The sequence below is a fragment of the Podarcis erhardii genome (genome assembly GCF_964252035.2).
Source record: "Podarcis erhardii genome assembly, chromosome: 2".
In the NCBI taxonomy this organism is placed as follows: domain Eukaryota; kingdom Metazoa; phylum Chordata; class Lepidosauria; order Squamata; family Lacertidae; genus Podarcis; species Podarcis erhardii.
This window is the reverse complement of record NC_138498.1, coordinates 46,666,537-46,686,270: the sequence shown is the minus strand read 5'-3', so window position 1 is coordinate 46,686,270 and position 19,734 is coordinate 46,666,537. Positions and strand designations below refer to the sequence as shown.

The window sequence follows — 19,734 nt, the reverse complement described above, 5'->3', positions numbered from 1 at the left end:
CGCCTTTCCTTATCTGTAGAACCTTTTTTTAAATGGAGAGTGCTCTTGTTTTTTTTCTAGCTCTATGGGCAGTGAAAAGCTGGCGGAAGTGGGGCACTTCGAGGACCACTTCCGGAGACGGGTTGCGAGGCGAAGGGACGAGGGCGCATGCGCCCTTTCCCCGGCGCTGGGGTCGTGGCGGGGGGAATGAGGCGAGGCGCCCGCGGAGTGGATGTCGGCGCCGTTCGAAGAGCGCAGCGGGCTGGTGCCGTGCGCCACCCCCTGGGGCCGCTGGTACCAGACCATGGAAGAGGTGTTCATCGAGGTGGACGTGCCGCAGGGGACCCGCGCCAAGAGCGTCGAGTGCAGCCTCAAGAGCCGCCACCTGTCTCTCTCCGTGGCCGGCGAGGAAGTGCTCAAGGTGCGGGGAGGACGAGGAGGAGGAGGAGGCAGGGACCAGGGGCGGCGACTCCGCGCCCAATCGCGCGGCTTTCCCCAAAGGAATCTGGAAACTGCAGAGCTCGAGTTCCCAGCGCGCCCTTGGAGACTGCAAGTGGGTTGGGCGAGATGGCCCTCGGCGCCCCTTCCAACTCTTCCGTCCTGTGGCTCTGCGGATTCTTGGGAGGAAGCCATGCGCGTTGGGAGTGCTTTTTTAAAGTTCTTAGTCTCTTGTAGTAAGGCTTGTTGAGTCATAACCATGCCTTGGACTAGATCCAGTGCAGGGTTTACATATAAGCTAAACAAGCCATAGCTTAGGGTCCCACTGTCTTGCCCCCCCAAAAAAAGAATTAAAGGGAAAACACCTGGATGTACATTTCCAAAATATAAGATAAAAAACAAATAAAATAAAACCTATATGCAGCAACAGTGTTTGTGTAGGCTCCTATGATGTAAGTAATGGGCCCCACCTGCTAGCCTGCTCCCTAAAATATCACTGGTTTGCTCATTTCTATATCAGTTACTTTGATAAAATACACATTTTATGTGCAAATGGCATTAGATACCTATTAGGTCCATAAATTACCATATGGCATATATTCAAGACAAGAAACAGCGACAATTTGTTGTTGACAAAGGACAGCTGGACTAATAAATGGGCCCCATTACCTTCATTAGCTTAGGGCCTCATCAAACCTAAATGTGGCCCTGACTAGATCATTGGTTCCCAACCTTTTTTTGCCATGCCCCACCTAATCATCTGTAAAATCCAGGTGTCACCCCCTCCGACATATTATTATTATTATTATTATTATTATTATTATTATTATTATTATTAAAAATGTGAACTCCTATTCACGTGGAGGAAGCCTGAAAGGCCATTAACTGTTAATAACTCATTCTCGGATTGCCCCCCCCTTAAAAATCAAATTGCCACCCTATGGGGTGTGTGCTCCATGTTGGGAACCATGGGACTAGATGATCCTTGTGGTACTTTCCAACTCTACAGTTATATGATTCTTCTTTCTCTAGCTCCATAGCCTACCTCCCAAAGCTAGTCTGGCTGCATACTAAACCTGTAACTGCCTCAGTTCCTCTGGTGTAAGAGGAGACATTCTGCATCAAGGCAAAAGGTCCATCTGTCTTGACTCAATGGAAAAGTGATCAATTGATATGCTGGGAAGAGTTTCTGGCAATGATGTTATATTGTGAACCACCCTGAGATTTTGTGATGAAGGGTAGTATATACCGGTAAATGAAATCAAATAAATGAATAAATAAACAAACAAACTTCCGTGCCATGTGAGCCATCACTTACTATTTTATTATTATTTATTGAATTTATATGCCGCCCGAAACCCGGGGGTCTCACTTGATGATAAGAGTCTTCAGGTGATGAAAATGCATGTGTCAAATAGGGCCTCTGCCCCTTTTATTGGGCATTTGTGATTATTTGTGCTCCCAGTGGTATCAGAGTGGTTATATGTGATCCCACTCTCAGTACTGTTTGCACCTGCAAAACTGATTGTTTCCAATCAGTGCATGATCCATTTTTAAATCCATCACAATACACTGTTATTGCATCAGTGACATGTTGCAGAATGCACCCTCAAAACAAACAAACATAAGCTGTCTCTAAAGCCCCGAGTCTTTAAAAAAAGAGCTTCTGTCTATCCAAGAGGAAAGTGAGTGTGGGAGTTTGGTAGTATCCTTGATCTCTTTCCTTGCTGCCCCCTACGCTCTTCACAGCACAGGTCTGACCATACGTACTCAGAAGTAAATGCTGTTGAATTAAGTAGGCCTTTCTCCTAGGTAAATGGGGTCAGGATTTCAGCCTTAGCCATTAATGTGGTCTGAGCCTTGTACTTGCAGTCCTGTGCACATCATTAGATTTCTGCATTCCTTTTGTGTGAGCAAGCATTTCCCTGCTTCATCACATGTTGAAAGTTGTATGATTCTGCCTTTATAGATTAATGGAATACAAATTCATGAGAAATAAAGGGGTTTATATTCAGCTTATATTGCACTATTGGGATGTTGCACGCATAATAGAATCCTTGCCAACTGTATAATTAAAATGGCAATACCAGACAAGGAGATTGAGTCCCTGTAATTAAACAAATTTACTAAACTAATTAACAAGTTGTGTTTTTTTCAAAAAATAGATTGAATCCCACAATTATCATTTACTTACATGCAACACAAAACAAATGGTATTTCTGGAACCAGCTTAAGAAGTTTGAAGATTTAAGCAAATCTTGTTTGTTTACAAATGCATGTTACAATACACTTTTTAAAACAGTTAATATTTCTTTCAGGGTAAACTCTTTGATTCTACAATAGCGGATGAAGCAACATGGACGCTAGGTAAAACCTTTGTTTAAGTGAACTTTTGGGAGGCAATTTAGTTTCTTTGTTGAGTTTTCTTCCCCGGTAAAGTTAATGTTTTATTTGTGGAATTCGCATGGGGTTTTCATCCTTCCTTGCAAGGACACAGGGAGATTCACACATGGATTGGCAGAGCCCTGTTTCTCCCTCCCTTCTCCTGAACTGCCTGGGGTATGGAAGTAATGGATGAAATGAAGTTTCGTACCAAAACTGTTTCCAGAATCTTTCCACTGTTTTAGAATGCTTGTTGTAAATTGTGGTTGTGTTTGCTGCCCTGGGCTCCTTCAGGAGGAAGAGCTGGATATAAATTCAACAAATAAATAAAGACTGTGCATGCCTCCCATACACCCAAACAGCTTCCCTATTATGTTATGTGAGTTCCAGTTACTGCCTCATTTGGCTGAGCATAGAGATAGTTGATGAGGTCATGATAGGCGGGCACAGACCTCCAATTCCTCATTAAGGCCTGTTGTGCTCATCACTCATGCATTGGGGCTAAGGGGGAGCATGTGGGGCTGTTACTGCATCTGCATGTGAAAGGTTTGTTTCTGTGATATTTGTCTTTTATTCAGAGGTCCACAAAGGCACTCAACAGCTTGTTGCTGGGGAGAACATTTTATTTTTATTTTGCTCTGGTACAAGCACGAAAACAGAAAGAACTCTCACCTCCTTCTATATATGCCTAAAGAATTATGCTTAGAGAAATGGCAGGTGTAGGGAAGCTAGAGAAATAGAACTATCTTTTTTTCTTCCTCTCCCAGTTCAGTAAATGTTTGTCAGTCCACAATACTCCTGCAGAGGCATGAAGTTTGTTCTTATTAAACGATTTGTGTACCACCTTGCAAGCTTCAGTCACCTGGGAATGTGTTAATGTGGTGATAAATCTCAGAATCTCTGGCAGCAATTTTGCACAGCCAAGCTGTCTGTCATATGATTGCTGTTAATAACTGGTCATCTTCCATCGATCTAAGTCCACTACATGGACTTAGTTGGAGAACCACTGCCCCTCCCAAGCAGGATGTCCATTGATATCTGAAGGTTGCTGACCCCTGCAGCAGCCTGAGGATGAATATATGAAGACAAAAAAATTAGTCACAAAAGGAAAGCTTATTCATTTGGTGTTGGCTCCACAAACACTGCGTGTAATACAGTTTAGAGAGAGCACATGCCTTTGCTTGCTGGTCAAAAAGAGGAGCAGGTCTAAATGCAAGCAAGTTTCCAGCTGTTGTGTGTCATCTTCCTCACTTAAAAAGCACACTTCTTTAAAAAACAGAGGACCAGAAACTGATACGAATCGTCTTGACGAAAACCAACCGTGATGCTGGAAATTGTTGGAGTTCTTTGCTTGAGAACGAATATGCTGCTGATCCTTGGGTCCAGGACCAGATGCAGAGGAAGCTGACGCTAGAAAGGTTCCAAAGAGAGGCAAGTCCGGGGACATCAGCTAATGTTTGTGGCTATGTATTTGAACCAAGATTTGTACATTACGAAAGCAGGGTATTGAGACGTATCCTGAATATAGCCGCAGTGGTATATAAATTATCTAAATAAACAAACTAGCGGTAGTTATCCCACGGACCATATTCCCAATGTCCCTAAGTTGTGCCAGTTCTATCCTCTCTACTCCTGACATAGGAGCTGAATGTGCAATGGTCTGGGGCAGAGCAGGTGGCAGAGAGGCAGTGCGCACAGGGATGTTGGGGTGGGGTGTGCTTCGTACCCAGTTTAGGGAAGAGATGGAGAACCTATGGCCCTTTGGATGGTGTGACTCCCATGAATCCACAGCCAGTGTGGTCCATGGTCCTCAGGGATAATGGAAACTGCAGTTCAGCAACAACTGCAGGTTGGCCACCCCTGGGTTAGGCCTTTAGACTAAATGCTTCTTTTAATTTGCAAAGCAGTTAGCAAATGCTGCAAGTTAATCTGATGAATGGGTATAAATGAAATATTGCTTTTTTCCATGTGTGTTTTTATTTTCCTTCCCAGAACCCTGGATTTGACTTCAGTGGAGCAGAAATTTCTGGAAACTACAGCAAAGGAGGGCCAGATTTCTCTAGTCTTGGAAGATAGCTGTCTTTTTTTTCCCCCAAGTGTATTCCCTTGAACTCAAGCAAAAATGTTGTGAAATATAAATTGGCCAAAAAACTCACCTGTGAGAACTAGGCTTAAAAATAGTTCACTGCTTTTTCTCGATAGCTTTTAGATCACTTAACGACAATAGGCTTTTATTTAAATTGTGCTAACATGGTAATGCTATGGCATATACATAGTTCACAAGTCAGTACTATATGTATATCAACAATAAAAAACCTATAATAATGCTATTATTATTATTATTATTATTATTATTATTATTTATCATTATCATTATTATTATTTTAAAAACCCTGCCAGCTGAAAGTTATGTTGAAAAACTATAGGGTGCATCATTCTTTAGAATAAGAATACCACTCTCCATGTGCTCCTGGCTTTAATTTTGACAGAAAACTGCCAACATGGCAAGTTAGTAAAATGAATTTTGAAGTGATGTTCTATGTTGTGATATATAAAAGCACGTTCTTTTGAAGGCTGGGTAATTAAAAGCAGATGTGGCATGCTGTTGCAATTCTGTGTGGCATCCACTTAGTTGACCCAAGCACAATTTGGATTATATGGAAGTGCCTGTAGAACCAGCTGTGTATGCTAAATTGTGGTGTACAGGTAGCTCATATCTTATGTGAGGGTTCAGTTCCAGAGCTTCATGCGTAGGCACAAAAATGCATAAAGCTAGAAAACCCCAGAAACGACCCCTGTGCAAGGTGGAGCACTGCTTACCTGACTTTGAGAAGGCAGCGCAAGGGCTCTGGGATGCTGCAAGGGCTCTTGCGTCGCCTTCCCAAAGCCAAGTCAGCCCATGATTGCAACTTTGTGTGGGTGGTTGTGGGGAAATAAATAAATGGAGAGCGGTTTTCTTCTGGTCTTTATTCCCCACCCCACCCACACAAAGCTGCAATTGTGTAAGTGAAATAAGCGTAAGATGTGAGTTACCTGTAATTAGAGTCTCCCATACTTTTGTGCCAAGTTCATTTGTAAGATAAACCCTGAACCAAAAGCATGAAGCCAACCACCTGCAATCTTGGGCAGAGCAACCTCACAGTAATATTCTTCCTGGGCCTCTACCCAGACCAAGCCAGTCATCATTTCAATGGTCTCTCCACAAGGCTGGTGGTGGTTCTGACTTTGAATCAAAGAACTGCCTTGCATACAACCAAGAGTTGTGGCATTCCCAGTTGGGTTTTTGACTTCTAGTATTTGATGAGGGTCTGGTGCTGTAGCTGCTTCAGAACACAGGAAGAGTTTCAACAGGGTTTGCCCTGCAGCTTCCCCTCTTGGGTTTGCCCTGCAGCTTCCCCTCTTGCCATTTGAGAAACTCCGGCCCAAAATGTCATTGGGCATGCAGATGTCATTGCAATATTCTCTTGTTCTTCAGCTCTTGTCTGCACAGTGCACATAAAGCTTTAAATGTTTAGTTTGTAAACATCTTTTTAAATAAGAACATAAAATGTACTTCTTATGCAGTCAAGAAGTGGTATGTTATAAAGCTGCACCCCATTCTAGAACAGCCGTGAAGAACCTGTGGTTCTTCAGATAGATACTGCTGGAACCTAGCTCCTATCAGCCAATATTGCTAATTGTCAAAGATTATGGGAACTGGTCCACCATCAACTGGAGAGTAATAGGTCCCCCACCCTAATAGACAGTACAGTAAGTGCAATGTCCTTTTGTTTCCTGTAGTCATACCTTGGTCTCAAATGCCTTGGTTCCCGAACAAATCGGCTCCCGAATGATCAAAACCCGGAAGTGAGTGTTCCAGGTTTTGAACGGTTTTCGGAAGCCAAATGTCCAGCACGGCTTCCGATTGGCTGCAGTACGCTCCTGCAGCAAATCGGAAGCCGTGCTTTGGTTTTCGATTGATTGCAGGAACGCATTGTTTGAGAACCAAGTTACAACTGTATATACACAGTGAAATGGATACAGTCATACCTTGGGTTACGAACGCTGTGGGTTGCGCATTTTCGGGTTGCGGACCATGCCGAACCTGGAAGTACTGGAACGGGTTACTTCTGAGTTTCAGCTCATGCGCAGAAGCACAAAATGACATCATGCACAGAAGTGCTAAATCTTGTCACGCGCGTGTGCAGACTCAGTGCTTCAGGCTGCGAATGCTGTGGGTTGCAAACATGCCTCCCGCTCGGATCATGTTCGCAACCAGAGGTATGACTGTACACTTAATTGTAGTTGTCTGGTTACCTCCTTAATAGCGTAGGCCCTGCATCTTTCTTTAAGTTCCCTGCGGAGGTAGTAATTTTCATGTTTGAGAAAGTCAAACCTTTCCATGAATTAGTTTATACAATATGCAGAAACTGGGATGTGTTTATAATTTCCAAGTTAAAATCTCTTTGCTGAAGCCTACTCCAAACACTCAAAGCTATTGTTTTAGCTATTCAGTTGCCACATGAACTGTATTTGTGAACAAATTCATCAAACCTCAGAGCAGCTTTATTTTGTTTATATTGTGTCTAAACATACACTTAGCTTCCGTGTGGCTGGGGTGGGTGGGAAGCCTTTGTTGCTAAAAGGGTTACAGTACAGTGTTGAACAAAGTTGTCTTGTAAGCAAAAGAGCTTGTCTGTGCAACAGGACTTCCTCTTTGCTTGTGCACCCCATCTGCTCGGGGGGTTGGAGTAAAGTACCAGGACAGATGTTACATGGGGAGCAGAAGTCCTTGTACCAATGAGACAACTTGGTTTTATGCAGCCCGTGTCTTGATCATTCATTGAGCTATGATGTTGCTGTATAGCAAACTGAGAATTTTAATTTGCCTAGGGCAGCAGAAACTATGCCAGACGCATCTGCAAAAAGTGAAAACTAGCACTTTTAGGATGTGTAGGAATGACTGAAGAGCGGTCCCCCTGCAAAGTTTATTTCCACAAAGGAAATACCTTCCATTTATGCAGTGGCACTCCACACAAATAGACCACTTTTTGTCTGGTGCACATGTAACCTAGACAGATGGCTAGTTTTTATTTTTAACTCCCTATAGTTGTTTAAGCATTTTTAAATCAATACTATTATTCCCCTCCCTCCCCCCCCCGGGGGGGGGACATTTCAGAGCTTAACTTCTCAGTACACATTGTGTAATTCCATTATTACTGTTTTACACAATCCATTTACAATTTGAAACACAGTATGGGGAAGAGGCTTAGAGCTTTTGGCTTATGCAATTTCTCATTTACACATTGCCCTCTACAGGACTTCTATATGCCCTGCTGCAGATTAAAAAGGACAGGGAGCTCTTCACCTAGTCTCTACTCTTCGGCTTCAAATTGTGCACATGGTTCTGTAGTATTAGAGGCGTTTTGTTCGTTTGCTTACAGCTAATTACCTGTGGGATGTAAGGCAAAGAAATTCACTTACACAACTCCTGTTTCAGTATGCTTTATTGAAAGGTACACTGTTTCTTACAAGGCATAATGGCACTTGTTAACTAGTTGCAGCATTCCCTGACTCACACGGAATAGATTTATAAATCCTCTCTACATCCAGATGGCAAAAGGCACATGTTAGGAGATATCAATGCATCAGTAAGTATCACGGTATGGTCACTTGGAAACCAATGGCTTAAGGAAACATTCTATCACTTCATTTTGAGTAGCTTGTATTGAGGTAGAAGTTGGTACTGAAGTTCTAGAATACTTCCTCACAGAGAGTTTCAGCCAGCAGCTTTAACACAGGTAGAAATGACCATATACGTATTTAGACGAGGAGCTACATTCATTAAAACAGCTACAGAATAAGTTACTAACCCAGTTAACAGCTGGAAGACACCTAGACTAGAAGTGGATGCCATTCAGAGTAAGTAATGTAGAGGTGCTGATTCAGCCAAGCTAGGAAAGCTACTTCTGATGTACAAGTGGCACAGGGCTTCAGTACATTATTCACAGCCATATGGCAAAACTGCACTAAGCATTACTTGGCTTCGTACTTCAGGAGGCGTTGTGCTCCCAAGTCCTCACTCCCAAAGGCTGCTATGTCCGCATTCAAGTGGTCATGATGCTAAAAAGTTAGCTCATGTTTTCTTCCCCACCTCAGCTGTCCATTTCAACCTTCCAATACTCATCAATGGTAGCTAGTCCTAACTGGCTCACACTGGCATCAAGGGGACCTTTTGTGGTAAAACCCAATCATTGCCACATTGCCACATCTTCCTCTAGTAACACTTTCCAGCTTAAAATAAAACAAGCCTGTATATGAGGTTTATAAAACCAACCTAAAGCAATGTTCTACTGCAATCCACACCTCACATGCTTTGACCAATCACTATTGTGTTCCCCAAGATGTACTCCAGGACTGCCTTTCAGACTTTCTACTTCCGCACATTTTAAAACTGTTTAACTCAGTAGAGACTTTGGACGAAGCGTCTCAGACAGCCTTTCTATTTTTAGGTAGTGCTAATGTCCCAATGCTTGACCTACATTCTTACCTCAGCTTAAGTGTCAGTGAACATTGTGAAGTTTCAAACAGTGTTTTTAAAAAAGACATTAAGCAGCATTTACACTTTGCTAGAATGTGCAGTGAAGTGGTGCTAGTCACATTATATATTTAAATGCTTTACTTCTAATACCCTGGTGTTTAAAACACATTAAAAACATCATAGTTTAACTCAAACACTTGCAATACCCATCTGATTCAGTCCTGGCACAGACATATAATCCAGTTCCATACTTGTAAAGTGCATCATTATTTCAAGAAGTTTCAGAATCCTGGATTCAGTTGGGACATTAAAGTTTCACTTCCTTAAACGTGGTCTGAACATGTTAAAAAGTTTGTGTAGAAATGTTTAGGACCAAACACTAATGGTAGTATGAATTTCATTTTCCTCCAGAAGTCAGAATGAAACACTCAAATAGCTGCCATTTGTGTATGCTTTAGGCCCAGGGATCATTCTGTGACAGTATCTTCATTCTTCATCATGAGGGGTTAAAAACAAACACTACTGATATAACAAGTAGCAACATTTTAAAATAAGCATGGATACTGGTTTTCAGTAGGGTTCAAGATATATCCAGCTGATTCTCTGCTCCAATACAAAAGGAGATCCTAGGCAAATCTGCACTCCCATCTTCTCTTATGGATTCTCTGTAGTTAAATGAATAATAAAAAAATGTTATTGCAAGATAGAAGTAAAATAGTATAAGTTGATTTAAGCAGTACTGTACAACATTCAGTTCTCTCTTTTTTAAAAAAAAATCACTCAAAATCACAAATAATAACAAATAAACAAGATTCTTCTGAATCTCTAGACTTCTCCCCTCCGTAGGTTATTTGGTTAACCTTTTCAACTGCATATTATAAATCCTAATTTTTTAGTCGTCCGTTGTATCCAAAGTTTATGTAACATAACAAGAGTTACAGTGGTACCTCGGGTTAAGAACTTAATTCGTTCTGGAGGTCTGTTCTTAACCCGAAACTGTTCTTACCCTGAGGTACCACTTTAGTTAATGGGGCCTCCCGCTGCTGCCACGCGATTTCTGTTCTCATCCTGAAGCAAAGTTCTTAACCCAAGGTACTATTTCTGGGTTAGCGGAGTCTGTAACCTGAAGCATCTGTAACCCAAGGTACTACTGTATTTAAGACCTGCCAAAGAGTTCAAATGTTTACAGTGGTCTGTCAAATATAATATAAATTTCTCCCATTCTTTGTTGAAGTTTTGATCCTCCTGGTTTCTGATTTTCCCAGTCATTCTCACCATCTCTGCATAGTCCAATAGTTCAGTCTGCCAGTCCACTAAACAAGGTCTCTACAACATTCAGTTCTCAGTAAATAAGCAAGTTATTGCAGCGGGAAGATTTACAAGAATTTCCCCACTCTTTCTGCTTTCAGGAGCAGCGAGTTTTGATCTATTTCAAAACCACGACTTAGCCCACCATAAAGACGTTACTAATGGAAAGATGGCGGAAGTACATTAATGTGCAGAAGCACTGCTTCCCCCACCACCACCACCACCAGAAATCTGGCACCTCTGAGGTGGGCACCATTGCCATTCTAAAACAACAAGGGAGGCATTCATTGTCATTTCTGGCACTTCTTTTTCGAGAAAAATAGCACTGTGCACAACCATGATCATTTTGAAAACCTAGGTCAGTACTTTCACCACTGGGGAATAGGAATCTGTGGTCATTCTTGACCATTGACAGTGCTGGCTGAGGCTCATGGGAGTTGAGAGTACAACCTCTGGAAGGCCACAGGTTTCCATCCTAATGTTACACTGGTTAGTACTTCAGAGGCAGACTGCTTTCCTACTGGCTACTCATTCGCCCACTTTTAGTGCCACTCGTGAGTGCTGTCAATATGAAGCTTTGATGTTTAACTAGCACTGCTGACCTAGCCACACACTGACACAGAGTGGGGGAGGATCAGAAAGTATTTTTTTAAATTCTTCTAAACAAATCAAAAGAAAAAACCCACATGCCATATAGACAACTTATTTAAAAGTGATAACGTTATAGTTTTACAGAATTTTATTTCAAATTTACTCACCTTTCAGGAAACCACTTTCCGGGATCGTGGGAAGATGGGCAATTCTGTAGTAACTGTGCTTTAGCTGCCGTGCCGTACGGCCGGACACAATCCATTTCAGCTTCTGAACATTTGGTTTGGAGCACTTGCTTGAGGAGTATTCCAAAAGGCACTTGGACACAAGCTCTTTCCAAAAAGACAGCTCTCTGTCATTTATCTGCCAGAGGCAAGTTGGAAAATAAAAACTAATCAGTGCCACTGAGAAAGAAGCAAAGCTTTGTTTGAAAGTCAGGTGTGCACTTGGCTTTCAGGATAAACACTAGGAACCAAGTAAGCTGTTGCGATTGGAAGACAATAACATACAATTTGATCTGCCACCTGATGAACGCTCTCCATAGGGACAAGATGTCTGACACCATCACTGTCGGTTTTTAGGTGCCAGGCTAAGAGATTTTTTATTTACCCAGGCCTTTGGTAGTTAAGTTAGATTTTACTGTGATGCTCATCTTTTAGTAGGGTAGGGTAGGACTTATTCTTTCTGTGTTGCTGGGAGGTTCATTTTAGGAATTATGTATAATAAATTGTTAAATTTCAGGCTTTAAATCGATTTTATCTGTAGTCTAACTCACTAAATTGAATTGAGGGTGTGTTTTTTTTTTTTTGTATAAAGCAGCTAACAAACAATGCTACTGCAGGTGGTGACCATTCTGAGCGGGGTTTCCGTTCCTGACCCCCACACGCACAGGCAGAGTCCCTGGAAGCTACTCTGCCCTGTTACACTTGCCAGCACACCCATTCTAGCCTCTTCTGGGTCCAAAAGGATCCATTCATCAGCAGTTGCACATCAACTGGACACGTGCAAAATGGTCACCGCCTGTACTACTACTAATAATACCCTTAAGCAAGGTTTCAACAAGTTTTGACATTCTTATTCACTTAAGTCTACACTCTGCCACCTGACAACTGCCCAAACCAGGTAGTACCATACCCTGCTTCCCCAAGGAAAGATCTGTCCCAAAAATTCCATTTCGTATATCAATATGGGGTTGGGCTAGCAGATCTTTGAGATCCCCTCTAACCCAGTGGTTTTCAACCAGTGTGCCATGGCACCCTGGGGTGCCTTGAATGATGGTTAGGGGTGCCATGGGCAACATTGGCCTCTGACCTTCTTTCCTTCTCTCCCTCCTCCGATGCCTTCTTGCGTCTCTGCCTCCCAAAGGATTGCACAGCTGTTTCTTGTAGCAGATCTGACTACAAGCTCCCCAGATGAATGGTGCCTTTGGGGTTGGCCAGGGGGTGCTTTCTAGGCCCCTGTGGGGCAGTGGGAGGAGGCACCTCTCCTTGGGGCAGAGGGGACAGCTCAGAGACCAGCGACAGCAGCAGCTGCCTGGAGGACTACCAAGGAGAGGAGGCTGAGGGAACACTCCACAAGCGAAGGTGTTTGAAAAAGGGTGAGGGGCTGCCAGCTCTGCAGGCAAGGGGTGACGTAACTGGGCTCCTGACCCCACAGGGCAGCTGCAGAAAGAATATAGTTGGTCAACGGAGCTGTGGTCCCCAAAAGGTTGAAAACCTCTAGGATTCTATAGGATCTAATCACGCTGAAACCGATGTAGACAAAATCCTTCATTGTACATAGTCTCTTATTAGGCAAGAGGCTCTATACATTAACTCAAGGCTGCTGGAAACAAAGAGATCCAATCTTCTGGACTAAGCATTTATCTACTGCCTACCTTGGAATGTATTTGAAGGTGTTCTATGGTGCCCTCCAATTCTGGCAGTTTTTCTTCTTCAGCTTCCAGGACCAATATTGAGAGAGCCAAGACAGATGGCTGAGGAACAGACAAAGCAATTAAGATGACAATCAATCCTCTCCAGGTCCTGCAGAATATCTGCAAGCACCAATCAATCAAGATCCTTACCTTTGCTTTCGAAAGAACAATCCTGCAGTGACATGCCTTGAGCTGGGCTTCAAGTCTCTCAAAATTAAGATGTTTCTTCCTGTAAGAAAGTGAGACCTAGTTTAGTAGAGTCTCGTCTTTGCGCACAACGTTTACATGCCAAAGCTAACCTTACTAAGCTTTGAACAGCTACAGAAATTTTAGATCAGTTTAGTAATATTCATTTTTTTATTATTTCTAAACCACCAAGTCATTAAATATATATATATTTAACACATTGTAAAACTATGAAACCATAAAATACAGAAGAAATGAACAACACCGAATCAAATTATCTAAAACCAGTTTTCAAACCAGAATCATTTTCAGCAGGTGACAAAATATCAAAATGCAGGTGCCTCAGATTTCACTCTCCACTGTTCTCAAATTCCATCCAAGCAAAGACTTCCACTCTACCTAAATGGAACTGCCCATTCCAAACATGTTCTGAAAGGAAAATTCTCTACCTCTCATAGGTTAGGCTGCCATGTAAGACCGAGTGATAAAGTTGCAGAAACTGGAAGGCCGTCGTTGCTTTCACTTTACCACACAGCTTCTCTAGAATAATCTCCTCCATTCTCATCAAGTCTGAAACTGTGAATCGGTACTGGCTTATTCTAATTAAGTCGGTGGCTAATGGAACATTCCTCTCTTCTTCTGTCGCTTTCACTGCTAGGTAGAAGCAGCTTAGCCCAACACAGCCCAAGTGTTTTGGCTGTACCTAGAAGAGGAAAGAAAGTGAGAGATTCAGGGTTTTTCTTTCTAATATGCAATTTCATTTGTTTTAGGCTGCTAACAAACAGCTAATCAGGAAGTAAATACCACTGTACTTAATGGGAGTTAAGACTCCACATCACAGGATTAATGAGATACAAGTCCAACAGTATATTTTTATATGTGTAAGATTAATAGGCAGCTAGGTGGTTTAGGACAGTCTTCTGCACTCCTGGGTCAGATCTATCAAGCTTCAGGATTGACTGGTAGCAACCACCAGGGCTTCCAGATGGGAACAATTTCATGATCTAGCTGGGAATTGAGCTGGAACCTTACACATGAAAGGCAGATGTTCTGCCATTAAGCTGTGCTTCCCTGTAGAACTTCCAAAAGTGCTCCTCCCACCACCCGCAATTAATCATCTTAACTTCCTTGAGTGGAAAGTTCATTCCAAATATCCTTGCATAAGCCTACAGTCATCCCTTAAATAGAAATGCATGCTCAGTTAGCTCTACGCTTGGGGAAGCAAGGCAACGATTTCTCGCTCCCCAAGCACCCACTGTCATATACGTGTCTCAAATGTTTTAAGGCTATTCAAGCTCAGTAGATAAGCCCTGCCCTCTTGCAGAAAGGGCAGTCGAAAAAGATTGTATGCCTAGCACACAGCAGTCCATTGCTTAAATACTTTTTATTTCATTTTAAAAGGTACTGTTTGTTTGTTTGTTTGACTGACTGACTGCTCCTAAATGTCTCCTGCTGCAATTCTACAAGGTTTGTAACATCCTCCACCCCACCTGGAAATGCCCTTTAAAAATATTTTTCAACAAACCACAAACCGGAATTTAATAATGAATACTGACATGATAGACACGATTTAAAATAGGATAGAGAATGCAGCTTGAGAATTGGGTTTTGCCCCCACCCACTTGCCATACGGTTTAGGATGAGTTGGTCATGATCAATTTGGTGCTTGGCCCAAAAACGGTAGAAAACCCCTGTGCTAGATGAACACATTTTCTTTTTGCGGTGGATGGAGCAACCACTACCAGCAGTTTGGGACAATCCCACATAGCTTCAACAAGCCAACAAACACACCAGAAACAGAAGGTCCTGTGTGGGATACACTTTCACCCACAACGTTGTTCAAACCACTCAAAAACAAGGTATTGTTGTAAGTTGCCTACTTGAGATACACAGCATCAGCCTCGAATACTGAGACCTCAGAATTATATGCATTCTACATTTTAAGGGCAAGCACAGTCACAGCCTCACATCTCTTTTCAAGGCAGTTAGCAAATATACAAAAGAGACTATACAACTGGTGAAAGAGAGGTGACATTAAACTTGGCATGCATGTTCAAGATACAGTTATGCATTTCATGTTGAAACCCAATCTCTACTCCTGGCTCAAGAGGCAGGAGCAAACAAAGCCTCTCAGACATGTGCTTTGATAGTGTTTAAGTCTTTGAATGCATTCAGAATTGCTTGAATCAATGAGACAAGGAGAAGTTTCTGATGCTCTGAACCACTGAGACCTCAAAATCTGAATTCCAGTCAAGAGGATTTACATAGCATAACTGCATGCATGCATGTTGAATTGAATGCAACTCTCCTTGCAGTCAAAGACTTTAAAATCCATATGGTTATGAAGAGATGAATAAGACTTACCTTCATTTTTGACAGAAACCTGTCTAAGTAATTCACTGTGAGAGAAAACGTCTCTGTACCAAAGCCAAAGAACTGAATTAAACTAAGCAGGTCCTTCACTTCAAAGTCTCGCAACCTTGCCGTCATCCGGAGCCCATTATCGTGAGCAGATTCAATTATTCTCAGGCCAGATAACTTTGGCTGACATCTTAACTCTTGATCCAGTAACACACTCAGCTGCCGCAGCAATTCCAGAGTCTCACTTGCTGCCAACGTTTCAATCATCTGAAATACAAGACTTGGGTCAGAGCAACTGCTTACAGCATAGCATTTGTCTGCAAATTCACAAAAGGAGCACATTTAATCCTGCCAAGGTAGACCATCAGATGCTATGGTGGAACAGCTAAGCAGCATGATGTGTTGCCTCATCTTAAATGAAAGCTCCAAAAGCCACTTTTGATGAGATACTGCAAAATACAGGGGTAGAGAGGGAAGAGGTGGACAGTACTGCCAGCAACCCATGTGAACAAAATCAGAAGGGAACAGTCACAGTGGCAGGTGTTGCATTCTGCTAAAAATGGGCTGAAGTTTAAAAGGTTACAGACATTATACGCGAACACTATGCATACTCACATCAGAATGTGTGGGCGCTCTCTCAAAACAGGCCTAAAAAGATCAAATCCCCAGGGTTAAGAGGATCTGTTTGTCAAGTCCACAGACTCAACACCACATTGGAGCTGCAGCAATTAAAGAGTACTGTGTGAGTCTCAAAGCCCAAGGGATTGTTGACAAGTGCATGTTATAAACAAAAGCAAGGCAATAGGCAGACTAATGCTCCCAGCTACACTGTGCAGACATGACTGCTTTTAGGCCACATCACTCCCTTTTAAACAGGCAGCAGGGGACACATCTAGACTGGAGTTGAAGATCAGCAAGGAGCGGTTCCTAACAGCTGCTAACTGGATGAAGGGCATCCTTTCTAGCAAAGAGGTAAGGATTTACTGGTCGATCTCTTAATGCATGGGCATGTGTTGCCAACCCCCCAATGAGTTAGCAATATTAGATTATTGCAACATGCTCCATGTGGAGCTGCCCTTGGATCTGGTCTGGGAAGCTTCAGCTAGTGCAGAATGCTGCAGCTAGACTGTTGACAGGATCATGGCACAGGTGTTGAAAGACCTGCTATGGCTTCCAAAATGCTACCAGGCCAAGTTTAAGGTCCCTGTACTAGTGTGCAAAGCCCTTAAGCATTTAAGCCCTAGGTGCTTTAAGGACCACCTTGCCCTGTAGTGCTCCTTGGGTGAGTACTATTAAAGCCAGAAGCATCAATCAAGTCAGGAGTACCTTCAGTGTTTATAGGCCCAACTCTGGGGAACTCTGTCCCATAAGAAGTTGGGGCAGGAACTGGCCCTTACCGAGTGTCAGACGCTTGGCCAAAACTGTTTCATTTCCAGGGAACTTTGCACTCTGAATGCTTCCCAGATATTTTCCTTATTTTTCTTTTTTAACAATATTTTTGATTGGTTTTTAAACAATGACATAAATACAAAAACAAGAACTAAAACAGTTATCCAGCAGTACATCTAATGGCTTTTGTCCTACCCATTGGATTTAGACATAAGCTTGCCCATCCCTTTTATGAATTTTTTTAAAGTCTTAAATGTTGCATATATTTCTATTCTATTGTTGTAAGCCGCTTTGAAACCTACATGGTGAAGAGTGGTATGCCAAGTTTAAAATAAGCAAACAACATTTAAGTGAAGTTGCAAGGGCTGGCCTTATGATGAGGCTCTGGGCTCCCTGCGTGTAAAACATGACCATCAATTGGCCGCCTGGGACCCGCTCCTTCTCCGACTATACTCCCTAATTTCAGAACTGAGTAGGGGACCCATGAAATGAAAAGTGAAATTTGCACTTCTATATGGACATCTAAATCTGGGTCTCCCTCCTCTCTCTCCCCCCCCCCTTCTTTTCGTTTCGGTTCTATCTGCGGCCCTTACGGGTCTTCATAGTGAAAAAGCAAATAAAACCTTGCAAAAGCCTGAGGTCCGCCCACCTCTTGCGCCGGCGGCAGCACCTTCCTGTTCGGGGCTTTGCATGCCCGGGCTTGCCCTTTTCCTCTCAATCTTTTCCCTCCCCCCCAAAACTGGTCGTATGCGTCAGAAACAACCCACCTACCCATTGAAACCCCTCGCCTGTCACCTACCTTGTGCCCCAGGAGAAATGAAAACCAGACGATTGGGAAGCGCGGCTGCTGCTGCTGCTGCTGCTCTTGCCCGCCCTCCTAACTCCAGGCGAAGTACGCGGAAATAAAAGATTTGCACTAAAAACAAATAAACATGTAAACATTCTACAGAACTTACTCTTTCTAAAAGCAGCCGTTTATTTTAAATAGCATTAAAAAAAAGAGAGCAAAGATCAGGTTTATGCAGAAATAAGTTCTTCCATTTCTTTTCCAGCCCAGCCTTTTCCTCCTGAAGTTGCAAATACCTTCCACGAAGCTCCGCCCCTCCGCATATGTATAAAAGGGTCGCTCTCCTTCGATTGGTCACTACTTTGACCTGATGGGCGAATCAAAGCTTCTCGTTCAGCCCCGCCCCCTGGCAGAGGGAGAGAAAGCCCATAGAGAGAAAGAGGTAGAGTCGTGCAGGAGCTCCGGTATCCCGTTTCACCATCTCGGTTACCGCCGGTCGAAACTTAGTTGGCTCGCCTGGCTTTGCGTAGGTTAATCACGACTGCAGACAGGCCACAAAGAGGGAGGCAAAAAAAAAAACCCCACTGCACAATCATTCTTTCAATAAATCTGACTGCTAAAGGGATTTCTGTATTAAGGACAGAGGATTAAAACCTCTGGAGAGAAACTTGTAAGCGGCTGTAAGCCTAGTGGCTATCTCATATGACGATTGTTAAATATATAATGTAATGTTTGCACGCACTGAAGTCTGAAAAAAGGTTTGGGTTTGCAAAGTAGGGGAGTTCGTATTAGACAAGAGAGGTTTGTCTCTAGCAAATGCAGCAAAGAAAGGCTGGGCGTTTCAGCCTTTAGGCTAATTGACAGGACCGGCACAGGTGAGACAACTACCTCTACTGGCAACCTCTATAAGGACAACAGATCCCAATGTACGGTAGATCTTTATCGCCCAACCCCTTGTTCCTGATGTAGATATTCACGTACCCCTTCTTTCCTGGTAGCATGGGTGTAGCCAGGGGGCTGGAGGGGGGCAGCTGCTCCCCATTATATCAAGTAAATAAATAAAAATACATAACTAAAAGTAGAAATCGTCAGAATATTTGAAATTGAAATGCTCACTGAGATACCACGACCTCCCTCCCTAGCGAGCATTTTCCTAGGAAAAAAGTTAGGGTCAGCTTTTGTTACGCTTATGCATGTAACATATCATTTCATTTCATCCTTCATTGCACTTTGTGAGCTATTCTCTGCAGAACATCAGAATTTAGAATACTACAGCAGTGGTTTCTAACTGGCTATCTCTCTTGTTCAACTATGCACCACTTGTACAGAAGAGTGGTCATTCAGTACCTTGCAAAGAGTAAAGACTTGGCTAAGGTCCACAATGACAGGGGCCATCTCAATGGGCTATATTTAGAGAGTGTGCATGGAAACATTGCATTGGAAAAAAGGAGTAATTTGAGAAGGAAGTGCTGAATTTTTTTCAAGTTTAGATTGTTTTAAAACTTGTTTTAGTTTAGATTTTGTAAAAATAATATGAAAACAGCATGATCTTTGTAACTTTGCAAAATGTAAACTGCATGAAACGTACTCCCCAGTGTTAATTTTTTTATTTAACTTACTAGTTTTCAAATGACTGAAGCTTTTGACAGATTGTTCTGAGCACATGGGGTCAAAAGAAAGTAATTTAAACAACTGTTGTTGAGACTTTCATTCCAAATCTGTGAGACAGAGACAGACAGATGATGATGACAGGGGGGATGCCCCCCCCCCATAAATCCTGGCTATGCCCATGTTTTATATCTGTATTTCTGAGGGCACAACCCAAGTTTCCCAACTGGAATTAACTATTGGTCAATGGTGGTCTGCATGTGTTTTCCG

At 42.7% G+C, this 19,734-nt stretch overlaps 2 protein-coding genes across 3 annotated transcripts; one reads left to right on the top strand and one right to left on the bottom strand.

The window, feature by feature from the left end:
• Positions 1–132: 132 nt before the first annotated feature.
• On the top strand, positions 133–5,127 carry NUDCD2 (NudC domain containing 2). Its single transcript, XM_081846765.1, has 4 exons — positions 133–400; positions 2,736–2,784; positions 4,079–4,230; positions 4,792–5,127. The coding sequence occupies exons 1-4, from the start codon at positions 212–214 to the stop codon at positions 4,873–4,875; spliced, it is 474 nt and encodes a 157-aa protein (XP_081702891.1). The 5' UTR covers positions 133–211; the 3' UTR covers positions 4,876–5,127.
• Positions 5,128–8,267: 3,140 nt separating this feature from the next.
• On the bottom strand, positions 8,268–18,996 carry CCNG1 (cyclin G1). 2 transcript variants are annotated; one of them, XM_081846588.1, is made up of 7 exons: positions 18,026–18,996; positions 15,684–15,947; positions 13,769–14,022; positions 13,284–13,362; positions 13,095–13,193; positions 11,386–11,581; positions 8,268–9,982 (listed from the first exon to the last, which is right to left on the bottom strand). In XM_081846588.1, exons 2-7 carry the CDS (start codon positions 15,945–15,947, stop codon positions 9,900–9,902), a joined length of 975 nt encoding a protein of 324 aa, XP_081702714.1. In that variant the 5' UTR covers positions 18,026–18,996; the 3' UTR covers positions 8,268–9,899. The 2 variants fall into 2 exon arrangements, with proteins under 2 accessions (XP_081702714.1, XP_081702715.1); XM_081846589.1 differs by having other exon boundaries at positions 8,268–9,984; positions 17,869–18,995.
• Positions 18,997–19,734: the final 738 nt, after the last annotated feature.

What these genes read in the sequence shown, in the direction of transcription:
- NUDCD2 (XM_081846765.1), top strand. Translation starts at nt 212, where the DNA reads ATGTCGGCGCCGTTCGAAGAGCGCAGCGGGCTGGTGCCGTGCGCCACC. An exon ending in TGAAGCAACATGGACGCTAG is followed by an intron (nt 2,785 to 4,078) that starts GTAAAACCTTTG and finishes TTTAAAAAACAG; the next exon opens with AGGACCAGAAACTGATACGA. An exon ending in TAGAAAGGTTCCAAAGAGAG is followed by an intron (nt 4,231 to 4,791) that starts GCAAGTCCGGGG and finishes TTTCCTTCCCAG; the next exon opens with AACCCTGGATTTGACTTCAG.
- CCNG1 (XM_081846588.1), bottom strand. Translation starts at nt 15,947, where the DNA reads ATGATTGAAACGTTGGCAGCAAGTGAGACTCTGGAATTGCTGCGGCAG. An exon ending in GGTTTCTGTCAAAAATGAAG is followed by an intron (nt 14,023 to 15,683) that starts GTAAGTCTTATT and finishes TTCCTCTTCTAG; the next exon opens with GTACAGCCAAAACACTTGGG. An exon ending in TTGTTCTTTCGAAAGCAAAG is followed by an intron (nt 13,194 to 13,283) that starts GTAAGGATCTTG and finishes TCTGTTCCTCAG; the next exon opens with CCATCTGTCTTGGCTCTCTC.